Raw genomic sequence first — 18,777 nt, forward strand, 5'->3', positions numbered from 1 at the left:
GGAGGTTTCAGACAGAACCAATGGCAAAGTGTGAAAATAATGGACAGCTATGACAAGTGGTGTTAGAAAGCTATATTTATTATTGACTTTGCAAAAAAAAGTTTTATTTATAAAAATAACATTAAGATACACATGATCGTGGACAAAAATGAATGCAACATTATGGGAACGGTTCACTTTTTATAATACTTTTAAATACTTTACAAAGTAACACAACATTTATCATTTGTATATGGTAACATTGGCTCAACATTGGCAGTGCAAGTGGCAGTGTCTGTGTATAAGGCTGGCAGTGAGGTTAAGGTGCACTTTTAGGATAATCTCACCAGCAAGGTGGCAGAGAACAAGTAGAAAGAGAACAACCCTTCGAAAAGTGTCCCCCAGATCTTCAACAGAATGGATCTCATGCCACTCTTTGTAAAGAAAGTATGCTTCATATTGCATCTCACCAGTTAGGTAGCAGAGAACAAATAGGCAGAAAACAACAAACTACCAGGTTTTGGAGAAACAGATCACCAGAGATCTTCAACACAATGGATTCACATGTCACCGATTGGAAAGTAAGTATGCACTTTGGACAGACAATATGGTTGGGTGATATGCTACATGATACGCTACATACCTCACACGGTGTCTAGCTTGCAGGGAGGAAGAGAACAAGTAGGCAGAAGACAACTCAACCAAAAGGGTTGGAGAACCAGTGAACCAGATCTTCAACCCAATGAATTCACGTCACTCACTGGAAATGTAAGTATGCCACATGGTGGGACAATATGGTTGGCCAAAACAGGTCCTTGAGTGAGATGTTACATAAGACAGTGGTCCCCAACCTTTTGCTCGTTGCAGACCACTAAAATGCACGGACTGCGTACAGCACATGCGAGGGGAGCCACGCGTTATTCAAAGCGGAGAAACTTCCCCCTAGAGTGACGTCATAATGCCAGAACCCACCCACTCTCCCATCTCAGGTCTGAGCTGAGACACAATCCACAAACCACCCTGAGCCTGCACTGTCTCCAGAAGACGTGGTCCGTGGCTCTGGCTGGTGCGCCCCCCCAAGCGGGGTCACTGGCCAGATCCGTGGCCCACCTGTCAGACGGCCGGGGGTTGGGGACCTCTGACATAAAACACTACATGGCTCATATAGCGTCTCACCCGTGGGGTGGCAGAGAACAAGTGGGCAGAGGTCAACTTAAATGTTTTTGGAGAACCAGTGCACCAGGGATCTTCAGCACAATGGATTTACATGCCATCCACTGGAAAAGTAGGTATGCAACATGCTGCGACAATATGGTTGGCCAAAACAGGTCCTTGGGTGATATGCTACAAAAGACACTACATGGCTCATTTAGCGTCTCACCCACGGTGTGGCAGAGAACAAGCAGACAAAGGACAACCCTTTGAAACATATTTGAGAACCAATGCACCAGGAATCTTCACTATGATGGATTCACATGCCACCCATCGGAAAAGTAAGCATGCCACATAAAGCAAGGATATGGTTGACCAAAGCAGGTGACTAATGGTGCCTCTAGCTCAATAAAGAAGGCCTTCAGAGTCTGCAGAGGATAGGAACACGCACACATGGCTGATTATGCATGTGCAGTGGTTGTTTTGTACAATGAATCTATCAACCCCTGTGTTGGCATGGACAGACAGATGTGAAACCTATGAAGGATTCCAAACCTTCTCCAGTCCATCCAGAGCTTAAAAGGATTTGGTGTTGGATTTACTTTAGAAAGTTATATTAGGCAGCTGTAAAGTTCTAAAGTAACCCCCCCCCATTGTTCAGGATTGTCCATTATCATTAGCAGACCTATCCTCCCCATTGAGATGTATTGTGATCACTGACAATCTCAGGTAACCCTAATTATTCTGAATGTGTGTTCTCCTGGATGGGGGCCCACATGGGACCCAAACAACGGCCCATTGGACTTGGTTTCCAAAAATTTTCAAATGGAGCAAATGGAGTCATCTGTGTATACTGAAATATTTGGAGCAGGCTCTATTTATTGGCTAAACTGAGTGCTAGGACAACAATGTATAGGATATATACAAATAATTATTTCAAAGGACCTGTAAACCCATCAGCCACATTGGAAAGCAGGGATACCTGGCTTGTGTAGCCATGGCAATATAGTTTGTGGTCATCCAAGGCCAAAAAACGGAAATGTTTGGCCAACAATAGCAAGAAAAATGTTCTTTAAATAAGTTATATAAAAATTGCACCCCATCGTTTCCTGGTCACATGATTTTGCAAATTGTCCATGATGAAGGGGCCTCGCCAGGGTCCAGGGGGTCTCTAGGTCACTGGATACCAGCGAATAAAAGCAGCTTGTAAGGCTGTATGTAGGTCCAGATGTTTCCTCACACAGGACTGTGCTTGGTAAGACTAGAATCAGAAGATGTGCTTTCTTCTTGTACTGGTGTTTTGCATCTATTGCTTCCTAGATGAAGACATTACAAAACTTATGAGTGTTTCCAGAAAATTGTACTCCAGGAAAATGTTAAAACTACCATTTATTGGAGCTCCCATTACATTGCAAAGGCTAAATGTTCTTCTATATCTAGGGTCAATTTATACTTGAGTTGCACCAGCAGATGGTGCTGTGTCCTCATGTAAAATGTGTTTATATTCTGATTGGTTTATATTCAAATATGCACACACACACATGCACGCACATAAATCTCCCCAACAGAGACACACATGACAATCAAGAAATGCCTCTAACCCCCCTTCCCTGTTATATTAACAATAAAATAAAATTGTGACCTGGTGACACGGGACATACTGACACATCATGATGCTAACGCAATACTCACGGATGAATCTCCTGCCTCTTTTCCTCTTTTTTGTCTGTATTATCATTGCCATAATAATTCCAGCCAGCACCATCAGCAGGGTCACAGTGATGAGAATTAAAGTGACTGTATCTAGGATAGAAAGTGAGAACCAGACACTGATTATACAGCTAACCAAACTACAGAACAATGTATTCTTAGAAACTTAAACACCATTGGACAGCTTAGAGCAGAAAAGAAAGTACGATCTCTGTGCCATCAAATTCATGTTTAACAGAAATACATGTACAGTCAGACCGTAATGTTTGTGTTGGGCTTCACAAAGGGCAGTCAAAAAAAACAAAAACTTGCTTCCTGTAATAATGACCAGTCACTGCTGCTGTCTCTTCTTGTGCAGGGTGACTGGTCTTGTATCTGCCCCCCTCCTGTAGTTGTCTGCAAGCAGCCTGTAGAGGGAGCACCAGGTGACTCCTCCCACAGTTCTGCTTTCTGCACAGTCTGTGCCAACCAGTGATGTTGCTTTCTTTGCCTTATCCAAAAAAGTTTTGGCATACACTGTACTGGGGTCAGGTTTATTTATTGGGGAGGTAAATATTTGGGTTAGACGGTAAGGTTTATTTTAAGAGTTCAAGGGAGGGGATTATATAGAATTCAAGGTTACTTTCGGAGTACATGTGGAAACTTTCTTTTAAATGTGATGTTGGCATCAAAAGTTCTACAGTGAGAGCAAAGAACTGTCCAAATTGTCATTACTATGCTATGTCTGTTGGTTTGGGGTCAGGGTTCACTGCTACACTGGAGTGCCCCTAAACCTAGGTATTTTATACAGAAAGTCCATACATTATTCCTGAGCCCTGATGAAGTGAGAGATCCTTGGCCCCGAAACGTATTGGCCACTAAAGCTGTATTTGTTTCTGTTGGACGATAATTTGTGGACTCTTTCATAGAGCCATCTCGTGTCCCTTTTCATATCTGTTAATTGACCCCATACTATGCTGTTCCCTGCTACCTTTATCTTTGTATTTTGCCCCCCAAAGAGATCTGAACCTGCCCTGGCTTAAATTTACCCCAGTTCATGACTTTGTATGGTGTGGAGTGTTTGGTGGAAGTGATGGAGATCTGCACAGTGGATGTCTCGGTATTCTCTAAAATTTTTCTTCGATGTGGAGACGTTGGGGTGACACTTGTGGCCAGCAACCAGGCAATTGTGCTCTTCGGCTTGGAGCATTGGACATCATTTGTGGCTGATCCATCGACAAGCACTGCCAGGCCTAAAGCGCTGCAACTGAAAAAAGGCAAAAGGTCATGAACAACTATAAGAAACTGTTTGAGGAGCAACAAGATTCAGATAATTATTCACTTAGGAACACAGTGTACAAAACTGGCCAAATAAATAGAAACCCAACACAAAACATGTGGTTGTGGTTAAGGGAAAGCTGCACACTGGTAGTTAATTATCAGACATTTGCCATGAGAATAATATCCAGGGCCATGGGCCACCACTGTTGGCCTCTTTTTCATTGCTAACTTCTTAAAACGTTCCCCCCTCTCTGGTTGTGTTGGACAGATACTTCTCAGGAGTTGAAAACCAGAAACAACTTGCAGCAAATGATGGAGCAAAAAGCCATACAGGAAGTCCCCGGGTTAAGGACATATGGCAGTTTGCATGGCTTGAAGAAGAAATCTTTTGCTAAACACAGCTCAGGTTGTGGTGATATTAGGGGGGTGAGCTCTTTCTGCAGCCTCTTGTAACTCTTTAATGACAAATTCTGCAGTTGTTTATTTTTGCATATCAAAGCAGAGGTTGCTCCAGAAGTTAATGAATGTCTAGGCTAAATAAATATTTTTTTTTTGCTTTGTTTGTGATTTTATACAGTAACTGACACCATGGTGCCTAATAATATGTTCATACAAACATCTGTCCTAATTGCATTTATTAAAATGATGTACCTGTTCCGACTTACATACAAACTCAATTTAAGAACAAACCTACAGTCCCCATTTTGTATGTAACTGGGGGACTACCTGTACCTAGTTATTCCTAAACAAACTTTGGGTCAGAGATTCTAAGGGCCCTGGTACACTACATGGTGTGACTATTAAAGTGCACTAAGGAGCCATTGCCATCTTATGCAAAACCCCAAACCTCCCTTCCACCCCCACCTGACCCTCCTATTCTCACTTTGTGCTCCCTCACTGCTTTGTTCAATATTGCTAGCCCTGTGTTTGAGCCTCGACATTCAATGGAAGGTCCTGAGCACTGTCACATGTCCAGGGGAGAAAAGTTACTGCTCCTTTTTAAAATAAATAGGCGATTTGAGACGAAGGAAGGAATGATCGAAGGGTTGGCAAGGTGAGAAGGTATAAGGGGTTAGAGTGTCTTTTTAAGATGTGTTGAGTTAAAGTGACTTTGCCATACAAAGGAATGATTTTATGTTGGGCCAGGGCCCATGAATCAACAGAACTCATCAATTCCTTTGTATTCTCCTGCACAGCCATTCATATTCCTAATGCTCATTTCAATGCAAAACTAAGACTCACTTTGCCACCTAGTGGCCAGATATCAAAAGCACACAGCAGTCACAATAGTAAATAATCTTTTTATTATTACTATTATTAATATTATTATTATTAATTATATAATTAATATTATTAATAATAATAATAATGAACAGGATTTATATAGCGCCAACATATTACGCAGCACTGTACATTAAATAGGGGTTGCAAATGACAGACAGTGACACAGGAGGAGGAGAAGACGCTGCCCCGAAGAGCTTACAATCTACGAGGTTTCCAACAAATAAACTGCAAAATCCCAGTGGATCTGAAAGATCAACAATTTGTATATACATCCTTTACCTTATTTATTAAGGTTTTTTAAAAAATAAAAACTTCACTTACTTGGTCCATGGTTGGCATTGGCTATTTTCATAAGATGAGAAATGTCCATAGACACAGGGCTGGCATTCTGTAACAAACAGACAGCTCTGGTCACCTTTAGATAGTACAGTCACATATTTTCCTAACGTCTAGAGATATAAATTATAAGATATAAGAACAACTGCCACTAGAGGGCACCAGTAGAACACAGCAGGCAAACTGCTTCTCAAATGGGCTCTCTGCTAGAAATCTATATTAGAGCATAAAATTAGAACTGGTCTCACAAGTAACCAATCACATCAAACCATAAACAATTAACTTTTTTTGTTTGTTTATCAGATATTTGAGTAAAAGCATTTTGTTATATTTGATTTATAAAAAGAATTAAAGGACACCTGCTGTTATCCTGCCAGAAATCTAGTCAAATGGTGTCCTGTTCTCTGAATTTGTTACATTGTTAATCATTATCCCAAGCTATTTCTGTGTACAGAACAGCTTTATCCTATCTTATATTAGGTGGAAGGTAGGAGTTTCTATAGTCCTGTACTGGGGTGACCACACTGCTCCACAATAAATTCAGTATAGTGAGTGTTGTCATCCTTGGACAGAAAAAGTGTTACTGACTGGGAGCCCAAAGTAAAAAGTTTGGAAAAAGGAAACTAATGGTGTTGTCACATTTAAAACTAGTAAGCCACACTAATACCATTTTTTGTTCTCGGGTTTCAATACATTTTCATTTTCACTATCAACTGCAGGGAAAAAAGGGAATTTTCACAAAAGTTCACGTATGCATAAATTATGATTCTAAATTGAAAAATAAGATGCTTTCTGATTGGACGCACAGTAAGTTGTTGCGGTCACCCCTGTGGCATCAGTCAATCACATAACATTATATTACGCCAATATAGAACTTACTTTTATTCACTATCTCTTTCCCCGGCTCGCACAGACAGGCCGTATTTCTTTCATTTTTGGGGCGGCTTCCTTCAGGGCACCTGCATACGGCGTCTGAGCTTATGGTACATGGCTTTACTTCAATGCTTCCCTCAGCTGTGGATTCAGAAGTACATTTATTTTATATTTCTAGGTAACAAATAATACGCAGGCTGTTAGTCATCTCGTCCCATTCCCATGGCACAGCAGACGTTCACACTGCCTGGCCCCAGCTTAACCTATAATGCACCATTTTATAAAAAGAACAACATTTACAATGAACTTTGCTTTGCAAATAACAATATAAATGGTATGCAGCGTTACTATCCTGCAAAGCTTACAAAGTGCTGTTTGTCTTCTTCTCCCAGGATCAATTGAAAAAAGATTATAAAGCAAACCTATATACGAAAAGTACAGGTAGCCCTTGGGTTACATATGAGATAGGGTCTGTAGGTTTGTTCTTAAGTTGAATTTGTATGTAAGTCGGAACAGGTACACTATTTTAAAAAATGCAATTAGGACAAATGTTTGTTTCAACATATTATTAGGAAGCATAATGTTAGTTACTGTATAAAAACCTCACTGTGAGTTAGTCACAAACAAAGCAAAAAAAAAAAAATGTATGGAGCCTAGACATTTATTAACTTTGGAGCAAGCTGTGCTTTGATATGCAAAAAGAAACAACTGCAGAGTTTGTCTTGGTCAGCTGTGTTAAGCAAAAGATTTCTTCTGCAGGTCAAAAAATGCCAGTGCTAGGAAGGCTATGCGCTCTGGCCCTCTTTTTCATGTCTTATGGGCTACATTCACATTTCACAAAGTTATTGTTTTTAGCCTTTTGGTGGGCTCTTGGACTCAAAAAAAAAGAAAATGCTGGGGTGCCATGGCTATGTGCTTTGGTGGGCCCTCTTCCTCACTTGCTCTGGTGGGCCTTTCTGATGTTCTAAGGTGCTTCTTGGAGCATCTGGCAGTTTTGGTTTGAAGAATCACCTGTGCCTGTAAACTGCTATGGACACATGCTAATAAGGTTTTTAGTTCTGAATTGCATGTGACTGAGAAGCAGTAGCCTCACCACTTCCTCTCCTTTTTGTGTCCAAACACTGGCTGCCTTACCAAACTAAACATTGAAGAATGAGTGAACATTAATTCCCTGTCTTACCTGCAATGCAGATTTTGCATGGCCTGCAGTTTCCTCTATAGTTTGCCGGGTTGTAATAACCTGCTGGACATTTTTCACACATTGATGCCGTGTTGTGTGATGTGCACACTTTCTTTATTTCTTCGCCTGCAATAACACCAAAAAAAAAACAATGAAGACAAAAGTCTATTGTACAAAGCAGGCATTGATGGCAGATAAGGCAAACATTTTCCCAATACCTGTGCCGTGGGACATACATTGTGTACATGACATACTGTTCCACAGAAACAATCTCTCCTTATCATCTTCTCATCTTATCATTGCTCCATCAACAATGAGTGAATAGTGTCATTGATATGAGTTATACCTGGAAAAGCTGGAAAACTGTCCAAAGCTTCCAATGGAAGCATTAGAATCGGCAAAAGTTAGAACCAAACCTCAGTTTTCTGTGGTAGGTTCTTATTTCTTTCTGTGTCCCCACTACAGAAGCCCAGATAAGTTAGAATTCTATTTTCTTTTACAACGATAACCCTCTTTCCAATTCCACCATTCCACCACCAACTTTATATATGGCTGCTGTAGCAAAGGGTAAACTGAGTATGTGGCTGGTGTTAATGATAAAGTTAAAACACACAGTAACAATATCATGGCAAAACATATTAAGTTGTAATTGCATCATTGAAATGAAGTTGTTGATCTCCATTCCAGTTACTTTGCCTAGACTGAGCTGCTGCAGGAAATGAAACATATACTTAGGTCTCTTTCATTCATTTGATCTAAAACCCCATGGTTAGCTGCTCTGGGCACCCTATATGAACCTGAGAGTTTTTTGGGCCAACTTAAGTTTTGATAAACACTTTGTTGTGTGGTTGAGTGCGGTTTATGGGATAATGGTTCATCTCCAGTCCTCTAGAGCAGGGGTCCCCAACCCCAAGTCTGCGGCCCACTAATGAGCCATGGCCGTCTGACAGCTGGGTTGCGAGAGAATGGAGATCAGCGGTCCTCAACCTGTGGTTCATTGACCCTACTTGGGAGGTCGCACCGGCCAGAGCCTCGGTCTCCTGTATGGATTGTAGGCTTAGGGTGGTGGGCAGGTTCTCCTTTGAGTGACACACGGCTCTCTGCGCATGCGCAGTCCGGAATCGGGAAGTTTAGTGGTCCGTAGGTCCGAAAAGGTTGGGGTTCACTGCTCTAGAGACAACTGTAATGCAACCACATTCAACCACTATTCACTGGAGTTGGAAAATGTCCCCATTCCATTTTCCATGGGAGCAGCTGGCCACTGAAGGGCAGCCAGAAGCTACATGTTGCATCCAGGAAATGTTGCAAAAAACACTGCAACACACATGCAACCATGGTTTCCAACTTTCCCTATGTGGTTGAATTGGAGTAGTTGGGACAGAGTTAAGGATGCAGTAAACTGCACATCTGAAACCAGCCTAAAGCCGCATACACACGTGCAATAATAGTCGTTGGAAAGGATCTTTCACGATCCTTTCCAATGACTAGAACTGCATGTTGCATGAATGAGTGCTGTACATATAGCACAGTTCTGCTCTATGAAGAGGGGAGGGGTAGAACAGCAGAGCGGCACCCTGCTGCGCGCTCTCCCTCTTTCCTTGCATTAGGATCCTTAGTCGCCCATCGTCCATGGATCGGCCAGGACGGTCGTTCGGACGATGGACAACTGGCTCTGTACACACGCCAGATTCTCGGCCCTAAGTGAATAACTGGGTGAGAACCGTTGAACATGTGTATATAGTCTAAGCCTCCCTCCACAATTATCCACCTCTCAGACTGCACCATTATAAGATTCTAGCAAGTTAAACCTAAAGGCTATTTCTGGAGACTGATCTGTTATTTTTGACATCTTTTGTTTTTAAATCAAGTAGTAGATGGTGACCCTGGATAACCACAGAATAAAAAAAGTTTATCCTCCCGGGTGGATAAACAGGTGAGTGCATTATCAGGGGGTGTTGGGGAAATCCATACCTGGAAGTGTTACTAAAGTGTACACCTAACATGAAACATGTTATCTGATGCTAGTGGAGCACTTCAAGTACAGATGACAATAAATTTTGTTGCTGTTTCTGTTCCCATTACGGCGATTTCCTATCAACTCAGTCACCCCATATGACCAGGACAGGCAAATTAGGAAATATTGTAATGAACACTGCGTGGCCAAAGATAAAAAAAAACACCTTGGTTGGATTTTTCACTGAAAGCCTTCTAATTTGAATAGCAGTTTCTTGATGCCGTGGAAATAACGTTGAGATCAAAAGTTGAAAAGATAGTTTCTCTACATTGTGGAAACATGCCAGTGAAAGGAAATTGTCTGTATGTATGCACCGCCAGCAAAAAAACTACCTTCTACAATATTCCGTGAAGCTCTAGATCAACGACAATCTCCATGTGAATAGGATCTGATGGCATACACATCTGATTATATGTTATATCACATCATATCATATCATTATCTAATATGTTGGCGCTATATAAATCCTGTTTATTAATAATAATAATAATAATAATAATAATAATACAATCTCTTCTAATGTTAACTCCCCAACAGAAAAAGAAAACTGAATCCGGACAGCTCTCTTTATTTCGTTTTACTATATAGTCATTCTGTCTCAGTTTTCTTTCTACATGGGAAACCCCTTTAAGCATGGGTGAAAAAATAGAGGATGTTTTCTTCATAGTTCAATAGACAGGAAGTCTGGTTGGACAAGTTCCTAAAAATCTGGTCAATTTGCAAAATTATATTTGCAGCTTAAAAATACTTATAAATGATAAAAAAATAAATGATCACAGTACTTCCTGGGATGAGCATTGACTTCTCTGCTTGGACAACAGTGTGAACTTTCAGGATTCTGAAGATCTGAAAAAAATTGTATATCAGTCTTTCTTAATCTTTTTAACATGGGGGCATCTTTGAAATAACTTTCAGGTCTGCAAGAACCCTGCTACTATTTATGAAATGCTCAGTTCATAGTACACAAGGTGGTCAATGAAAGAATGCCTCTTACAGTATTGGTCAGTGGAAAGAATGTCACCCTTATAAATATTCAAAATGATTGCTGGTGTTGGTGGTAACTAACCTGACAGACACAATTAACTCATTTCTCAAGGAACCCCTAGCAGGCTTTGGAGGAACCCTGAGGTTCATGAGTAACCCTGTTTTTTATCTTCCATTTTCAACAGTAGTGTTATATCTCCTTCTGGTCATAACATATTATATCTTATTAAAAGTTATTTTAAGGAACACAATTTATTCAGTTATGTAGTTATGTATTTGTTATAGGAAATATTAATAAGATATTAATTATATTAAACCTTTTCCAGTTTTGGATAGGGTTGGGAAAAGTTATACAGTTTGTCAAACTTTTATTACTGCTCATGACCCTGATGTGGAAAATCACCCTTCTATATGAAATCACTATTGTCATTGTTGAAGGAAAATCTTCCAATAGGGCATGTATCTGGGTCAAGTGGGTACAACCAAGGGATTTCCCTCACTTTGGGGGATTTCCTTTTGTTGTTCTGCATAAGCATTCATAACCTTCTAGGGGTTTAAACCCTACCTTAAAGTATCCAATAATTTATAAAACCTTTGGCACATACATGTTGGATAACAATGGTAAATTTACCAACACTTTGTGCATTGGGTACAAGGCCAGTGAGGGTGAATCTACCCAATGGGGATATGGACAGGAAAAAATAGGTTCTAACTCTTCAACATTCTACTCAACTCAAAACACCGTTGGAAACACTTTTAAAGTAATTGTCCGACATTTCTGAGATTAACATTTGCAAAAGCAGAACTTTCAAAAAATTACAAGCAGGCGGTTTGCTGTCGCTATAGAATTAATTTTGTATGTGAAAACATTGAGAAAACAAGACTGAGATGGGTCATAGAGCTCAATGAAATTTCCCACATATATGAAGCCTTCCGCGTAGTAGTTTGTCAATGAGGAAAGAGACATCAAACACCAGCTTTTATTAAAGATGAACTATATTTAGAAGTTCTTTTTGCTTTACTATACTTAGTCATCAAAAACAAACCCCAAGTTTGTAACTACACCAGTCTTCTGTACTGCAGGGTTTTCCCCTCAAATTCATTTTTCTTTCCATTCACTTAACTGAGAAAAATGCATTCCTGAATGTGTAACTATATAGAAAGTTGTTTCACACTTTTGCTTAGACAAAGAAGACACATCATTTTATTTTGAGAAAAAGCATTTTTATAAAGAAAATATTTGTTTTTTTTATGTCAGATGCTATTGTCAGATCCTTTAGGAAGCATGTGTCAACACAATTTAAATGGATTAGGTATATTGTCTTCCTTTAGAAGAGTCAAATAAAATGGATCATACCAATATGGTGCTGGGTCCTTCTGCTTTATGAGTAGGTATATTAGGTCTTGTTTTAGAAGAGTCAAATAAAATGGATCATACCAAAGTGGTGCTGGATCCTTCTGCTTTATGAGTAGGTATATTAGGTCTTGTTTTAGAAGAGTCAAATAAAATGGATCATACCAATATGATGCCAGGTCCTTCTCCTTTATGAGTAGGTATATTAGGACTTCTTTTAGAAGAGTTAGTTAAAATGGATCATACCATTTCATTCTCCTTTATGAAGATGTTAAAAAAGCCAAATAAAATAGAATAATTAAAGTGGATCATACCAATATGTTACTGAGACCTTCTCCTTTATGAAGACATGTTAGAAAAACCAAATAAAATAAAATAATTAAAGTGAATCCCACCAATATGGTGCTTGGTCCTTCCCCTTTGGATCAATTAAAACGGATCACACCAATATGGTGTCAGGTCCTTCTTCTTTATGTGTAGATATATAGACTCTACTTTCAGAGCCCCATAACCAGATGCATCGCAGCAAATACAAAAGTCAAATAAGAAGTCTGAGACAGCACCCTCTGTTTATTGTCTGGTTATTGCCCCAATCACTGTAGTAGGTGGCCTTAATAGCCAACATTGATGCACTGGGAATGGGATATTTAGTTTAAACTTTAAACCATACCTATCAATATTTTAAGTTGACTTGGGATGCCTTTCACAGTACAGTATGTAGCTAAAAGACACAAAAAAACTTTACCACAACTTTAACATTTGGGTAGACCATGAAGCTATGGCTGAAACATAAGTCCTTTTTTCACCACTACCTTCCCTTTACAATGGCTGTCCAAAATTAAAATACAATAATTTAGAGGTTAGATAAAATATTTAGTGTAGTATAACACTTTTGGTAATGAAAAAGAACATTTGTTTTATAGGTCTAAAAAAAAGACCACAAAGACAACTGAAGAGATAAGAAAGATTTGGTTCCAAGGGGCAGCTGAACTATGTTTCAATGCCTTAATCAATTGTTATAAGAGTGCTGTGTCGCTTGTGGATGGGACTTATTATCCCCCCACTTATGTAGTTGGCTTATTGATTGGAAGTCTTTGCACAACTTGAAGTTAACCTACAGGCATCCCCAGCAATGTTTTAGAACTACTACAATGGGTGTCTGATCCTTGGTGAGATACTGACCAAACATGAAGAACATCTAAAGGGGTTTTGCACGTTTAAAGAAGTGGGTGTCGGAGCTCTTTTCTTATTATGTTATCTAATAGGTATCTAAAGCCTGGATGTGTCTGTGTTTTTTGGGGGATTTCCCTTCAGGTTCCATCTCCAAGGCACAACAGGAACTAATAAAAAAGTTTCCTAAAATAAGGGGATATCCTCAATTTAGACAAGTGTTTCCATTCAAAAATTCCCCGCATCTCCTGCTTTGGAGTCAAATTTGAAATTTTGGATACCCCTTTTAGTCACAATGGGCAAAGAAAGAAACATGAAACCTGGGGTTTGGTCTGAAAGAAGTATTGATTCCCACACAGGAAGTTCACTGTAAGAACTATATATTTATTCTTTGTCCAAGTGTCAAGCCAAACTATTGTTCTAATATTGGATAGCATGGGGAAAGATTATAACCCCTGTCTGGTTTGTACCATCAGGGAGATTTACCCTGACTTAGATGTTTGAGGGGTATACTGAGGCATGGTGAACAAATATTTTAAGGAAGATAAGTACAAAGTCCCTCTGGTCTCTCGCACTAGCCAAGGTCTGCTTCTATTACATGTAAAAGGATAGTGACCCAGTGATGATACCTCTGGAACCAAAATACAATATACTGTAAAAGCAGAAAGGTTGTATTAAAAAGAGCACCAATATAAGCAGATGAAACTTTGACTGTAAAAGGCCAGGAAGAAAAGGAATTGGTTGCAGATATAAATTAAAACGTGAAACGTAAAAGCTATTAAAAAAAACAACAGGATATTCAAGTGCTTGAAATCAGCTCCTTAAATAGAAGCAAAACAGTAAATTCTGGTGAAATGTTGCTGTATTACTTTACTTATCTAGATGGATGTCTCTGGTTTGGGTGAGGAAATTCACCCTGATAATTTTCATACAGCCATCGATGCAGCAAATGCCAAAGGTAACTGACTGCATAGAGGATACAGGTAATCAGCAGCACTGAGATACAACAATAAAAGGATAGAAAGAGGTATTTTATAACGTATATGGTAATCATTTTGTTGTCATTCATTCAGGATTTACATCTACTTTAGGATAATATTTATAAGACAATATAATAATATTAATGAATGAATCACTTTTGTAATTACTAAACATAAAAGCACTGAGAGGCAGCAATCAAACTTTCTTTTAAACAGAAATACAATTTTTGGGAATAAGTCATGTCATCATATTCAGAATCCAAATCAGTCATATTACTTATTGGGTAAATAACCTGTAATGGAATTGATGACTAATGCTGAAATGACTTTATGTCTGGATATGAGCACTGCTTCTACCATTCATTTTGATTATCTAAGAGCAAATAGGAAAAGTTTATTATTTTATATCAGCTTTGCATAAGCATTTTATTCCAGAGAATCCCTTACCATGATGCCTGGGTCTCAGGGAACCCCTGCTAAATTGAAGTTATGGAGAATAATTTGGAAAATGCCCCAACCAAAGATAGTCAGTGTGAAGAATGTCCTACTTACTGTGGTGGTCTGAATTCCTTCCCAGGGGTGCTTATACCTATAGACTTATGGACCTGAATTATGTAGGCACCAATAAGATGAAAGGACAGTTAGCCACAGTTCAATGGACCTCTGTCAACCAATGGAAGAACCCTAGGGTTCCATGGAACCCTGGTTAGGAATGACTGTCTTATAATAAATATGTAGACACCATCAGATGGAAGGACAACCTAAGGGTCCCATGGAATACTGGTTAGGAATGGCTGCCCTATAATAAATATATGGGCACCAAAAGATTGGTGCAGTTGGCCACAGCTCAACAAACTTTTGGCAATCACTGAAGGAACCTTGGGGTTCCATGGAACCCTGGTTAAGAATGGCTGCCTGATTTTAATACTTTATAGCTTAATAATAATAATAATAGGAAAAATACTTACATTTATTTAAATATAGTTTGACACAAACAGGTTGATTATGGAAACACACAATACTAAATCACAAAAGCTGAATCCAACCCAAAGCTGATATTCTTGGGGTCAATGCAGGGGAAATAATACTTTAATGTTTTTTGGTAAGACCTTATTAGTGAGATTCCTACTCATGATCCTGCACATCAGTCTTATCATTTTTTACAAAAAAAAAATATAATTTGCATAGTCATCAGCCTGTGCTCTTTTGAGGGGATTTGATATCACTATTTCCCAAGTTTCCTGGTGATTTCAAGCAAACTGAATTTTCATTCATTCCTTTAGTTCAGACATGTTTACCTTGGTGTATAACTACTCCTGTCTGTCAAATCAAATCTCAGATGTGCAAAGTTTAAAAGTGGAAAAGTAGGTTTGCCTAAAAAAAGAATAGATATTATACTTTGCCAGTCCCACCTTCTGTGACACTTTCTTCAAAAGTTAGGATGCCCTCATGGGGATTCTCATTGATTGTACAATTCCAATTGGTGTTCAATGATGCCCACCAAAAGCCCTTAATCCGTCCGTTGGCCCTTATTGTTTTTCTAAAAAATTAAAGTGGCTGCTGAATGAATTCACAGAGTTTGGTGGCAGACTGAAACCCTTAATAAAGCAAAAGTATATTTCATTTTTCCAAAGAAAGTGACTTTATCAATACTTTAAACCCTAACTTCAGGAAAAAGCTACCCCAACACACTAAGAGTTAAAGGCTGGTTTTTGCCTAATGGGAAGTAAAATAAACTTTTATCCTAATTCCTTACCCCTGCAGAGTCCTACTACCAGTCCCCTGCAGCCTATTCCTTGCGTTCCTTGCTGTAGTCACCGACATCACCCCTATAACACAGTACCACAAGTCCTGCATTATAACTAAGGACAAGGAAAACCCACAGACCAGAGCGTGAGCAGTAATGTAATTAAAAATGCTTTTAATAGTAATGAGCATTTAACCCCTTGCAGTACAGTGGTGCCCCCTTTACCCCATTTTGTTATTCCTGACATTAAACATAAATCACCAAATATACCAACAAAACTGAGTGACTGCAATTTAGAAACCTAAATCCTTATCAGAAATAAACAAAAATCAATCTATAAAAAAAAAGATAATTGAAATGAAATGACAATTGCAAAACCTTTGTAATTGCAAATGATACATAACATTATAAAGCTGAGATCCTCTTCTGTAAATATTAAATGTCTCACCTGCACCACAGTTGTTGCAGCAGATGTCCCTTCCACTGACGTAGTGTGGGTACTGGGTATTTGGGCATTCCCCAAGGACAGCGAGTAGGAGAGACTGAAGAGCTACAACGTGGAACCACAGACCATTCATCTTCACTGCTAATGACTGACTGCTGCCAGTTTCCTCTTCTTCACTACTAAATAGCAGGAGGAGAAAATATGTAATGACATGGGGCGGGGAATCCCTGGGAAAAAAACCACACATGATCATCATTTTAAAAAAGATTATAGATTAACTACTTTGAAACCAAAACAAATTCTGCAATTTCACTATGCAAAATTAGAACCGAATGTAGTCGATTTGTACATCAACACTAAAAACAGAAAATATTTTAGAAGGATCTATATCACTTTATTTTACTAGCATTGAAAAAATATATTTAAGTACAACTAAGGGCTTTTGTTTGGAAGCTAAGTAAATCCCAGATCCAGGTACTATGTGATACACATGCAAATAAACTTCCTTTACCCTTCCTTATTCTTATTCCAGACACTACAAATCCCAGATGGGAAAAGGTGCGGCAGGGACATGGTTACATAAGAGTGGATACTCTGCTTTAAATTTAGGAGAATTGCAGCATTGTTGCCCCACCATTACAGCAGGTTGCGGTGGACTTCACTAGGATATTTAACAGGTAAGACTTTGCAGGGGGACTACAAGTTCCAATCTCGGCCAGGACACTATCTGCAAGGAGTTTCTAGGTTCTCCCTGTGTTTATGTAGGTTTCCTCCAGGTACTCCGGTTTCCTCCCACATCCCATAAACATGTGGTTAGGTAAATTGGCTTCCCCTCAAAATTGACCTTAGACTGTGTTAATGACATATGACTATGATAGGGACATTAGATTGTTAGGGACAGCTAGTGACAAGACTATGGACTTTGTACAGCACTGTGTGATATGTCAGCGCTATATAAATACAGGTAAATAATAAATTCTTTGTTTTAAAGCAAGGCCATAGTACTGCTTTAGTTGAGAAACTTGAACATCTCAACCATACATAACAAAAGAGAATTTTGTTTCTGCAGATTGTTTAATAAAAGGGAATGTAATCGTTTCATCCAGCTGTGCAGAATCAATTTGTGATTTAATTGTGGGCAAAATAAACTTGTCAGGGGGTCGGACTTTTGCCCCCCTCAATTGAAAATTTGCCCTAACATACACTTTAAACTGAACATTGAAGAATTGTTAATACCTGAGTATTGTACCTTTAAGCAGACCTATCACAATTTGTACTTCATATATCTATATAAGGTAAAATGTGTTCTTTTTAATTATTTAAAAAAGGAAAAAAGTCAAAGTCTTTTCTGTTTTTACTGCCACAGTGGTAAAGATTGAATGGGAGCTCTGAACCTCCTGGGACATGTACATCACAAATCACAGGAGACTTGGGCTGCTCCTTACAAATTCAGCGGCATACATCACCCGATCTCACGCCTGTGCATTGCGAGATTGGGTGACATGGGCAGAAGAAGGAAGATGACCGGGATGATGTGGAACTGTATGGAGGACAGCTCCAGGGGGATCCTAAGTGTTTTTTTTTTTTTAGTTCCGTTTAAGGTACTTCTTTAATTCACCTCTGCAAGCCACAATGCAGCCCCATTTTAAAACTTCTAGGTATATGGCATTCTTGCCCACCCCTCCCGGCCTCCCAAAATGTAGTAACCAATGTCTAGGGTTACTACATTTACTACAATATCTAGAATTTATAGTCATGAAAATATAATAAAATATACAAATAATAATAATATAACAATAATATAATAAAATATAATAATAAAAAATTATGCTTTGATTGGATGGTGGCAGATGTGGCTTCATTAATACTATTTATATAACAACGATTTATATAATCCTAACCACATTGACATATACAGTATATATATCTAAAAAAAGCTTTATTTTCTTTAAACTAAGGTGGGCATGAGAGAGCCCCTGATGTTATTCTGGGTACCTTTAATCTCATTTTCATTTTGATGTGGCTTATGTGTGAGCTGTTCCGGAAAGAGGGTGTCTGTAGTGATAGACGACTGCTGCACCAAAGACTTGTGTGATAGATAAACCAGACAATACATCATAGCATCTACACTTAGAGACCCCTGTATACTGGGGAGAAGACACTTTTACTTTCATTATAGCTTGAATTCTTCCAAGTATGGATTCCAGGTGCTAGGACTGTCCTATATAGATTCTGGTCCATGCCGACTCAAAAGCAATGTCAAAGCAGAAATGAAAAATTGTCTATACAAGCAATGTTTTCCAATTCTC

At 39.0% G+C, this 18,777-nt stretch overlaps 1 protein-coding gene across 1 annotated transcript; it reads right to left on the reverse strand.

The window, feature by feature from the left end:
• Positions 1 to 60: 60 nt before the first annotated feature.
• LOC140340933 (uncharacterized) lies at positions 61 to 17,008 on the reverse strand. The gene is made up of 7 exons (XM_072426398.1): positions 16,472 to 17,008; positions 7,775 to 7,900; positions 6,601 to 6,735; positions 5,707 to 5,773; positions 3,870 to 4,087; positions 2,824 to 2,934; positions 61 to 2,447 (listed from the first exon to the last, which is right to left on the reverse strand). The coding sequence occupies exons 1-7, from the start codon at positions 16,722 to 16,724 to the stop codon at positions 2,368 to 2,370; spliced, it is 990 nt and encodes a 329-aa protein (XP_072282499.1). The 5' UTR covers positions 16,725 to 17,008; the 3' UTR covers positions 61 to 2,367.
• Positions 17,009 to 18,777: the final 1,769 nt, after the last annotated feature.

The sequence above is a fragment of the Pyxicephalus adspersus genome, chromosome 11 (assembly GCF_032062135.1).
Source record: "Pyxicephalus adspersus chromosome 11, UCB_Pads_2.0, whole genome shotgun sequence".
In the NCBI taxonomy this organism is placed as follows: Eukaryota; Metazoa; Chordata; class Amphibia; order Anura; family Pyxicephalidae; genus Pyxicephalus; species Pyxicephalus adspersus.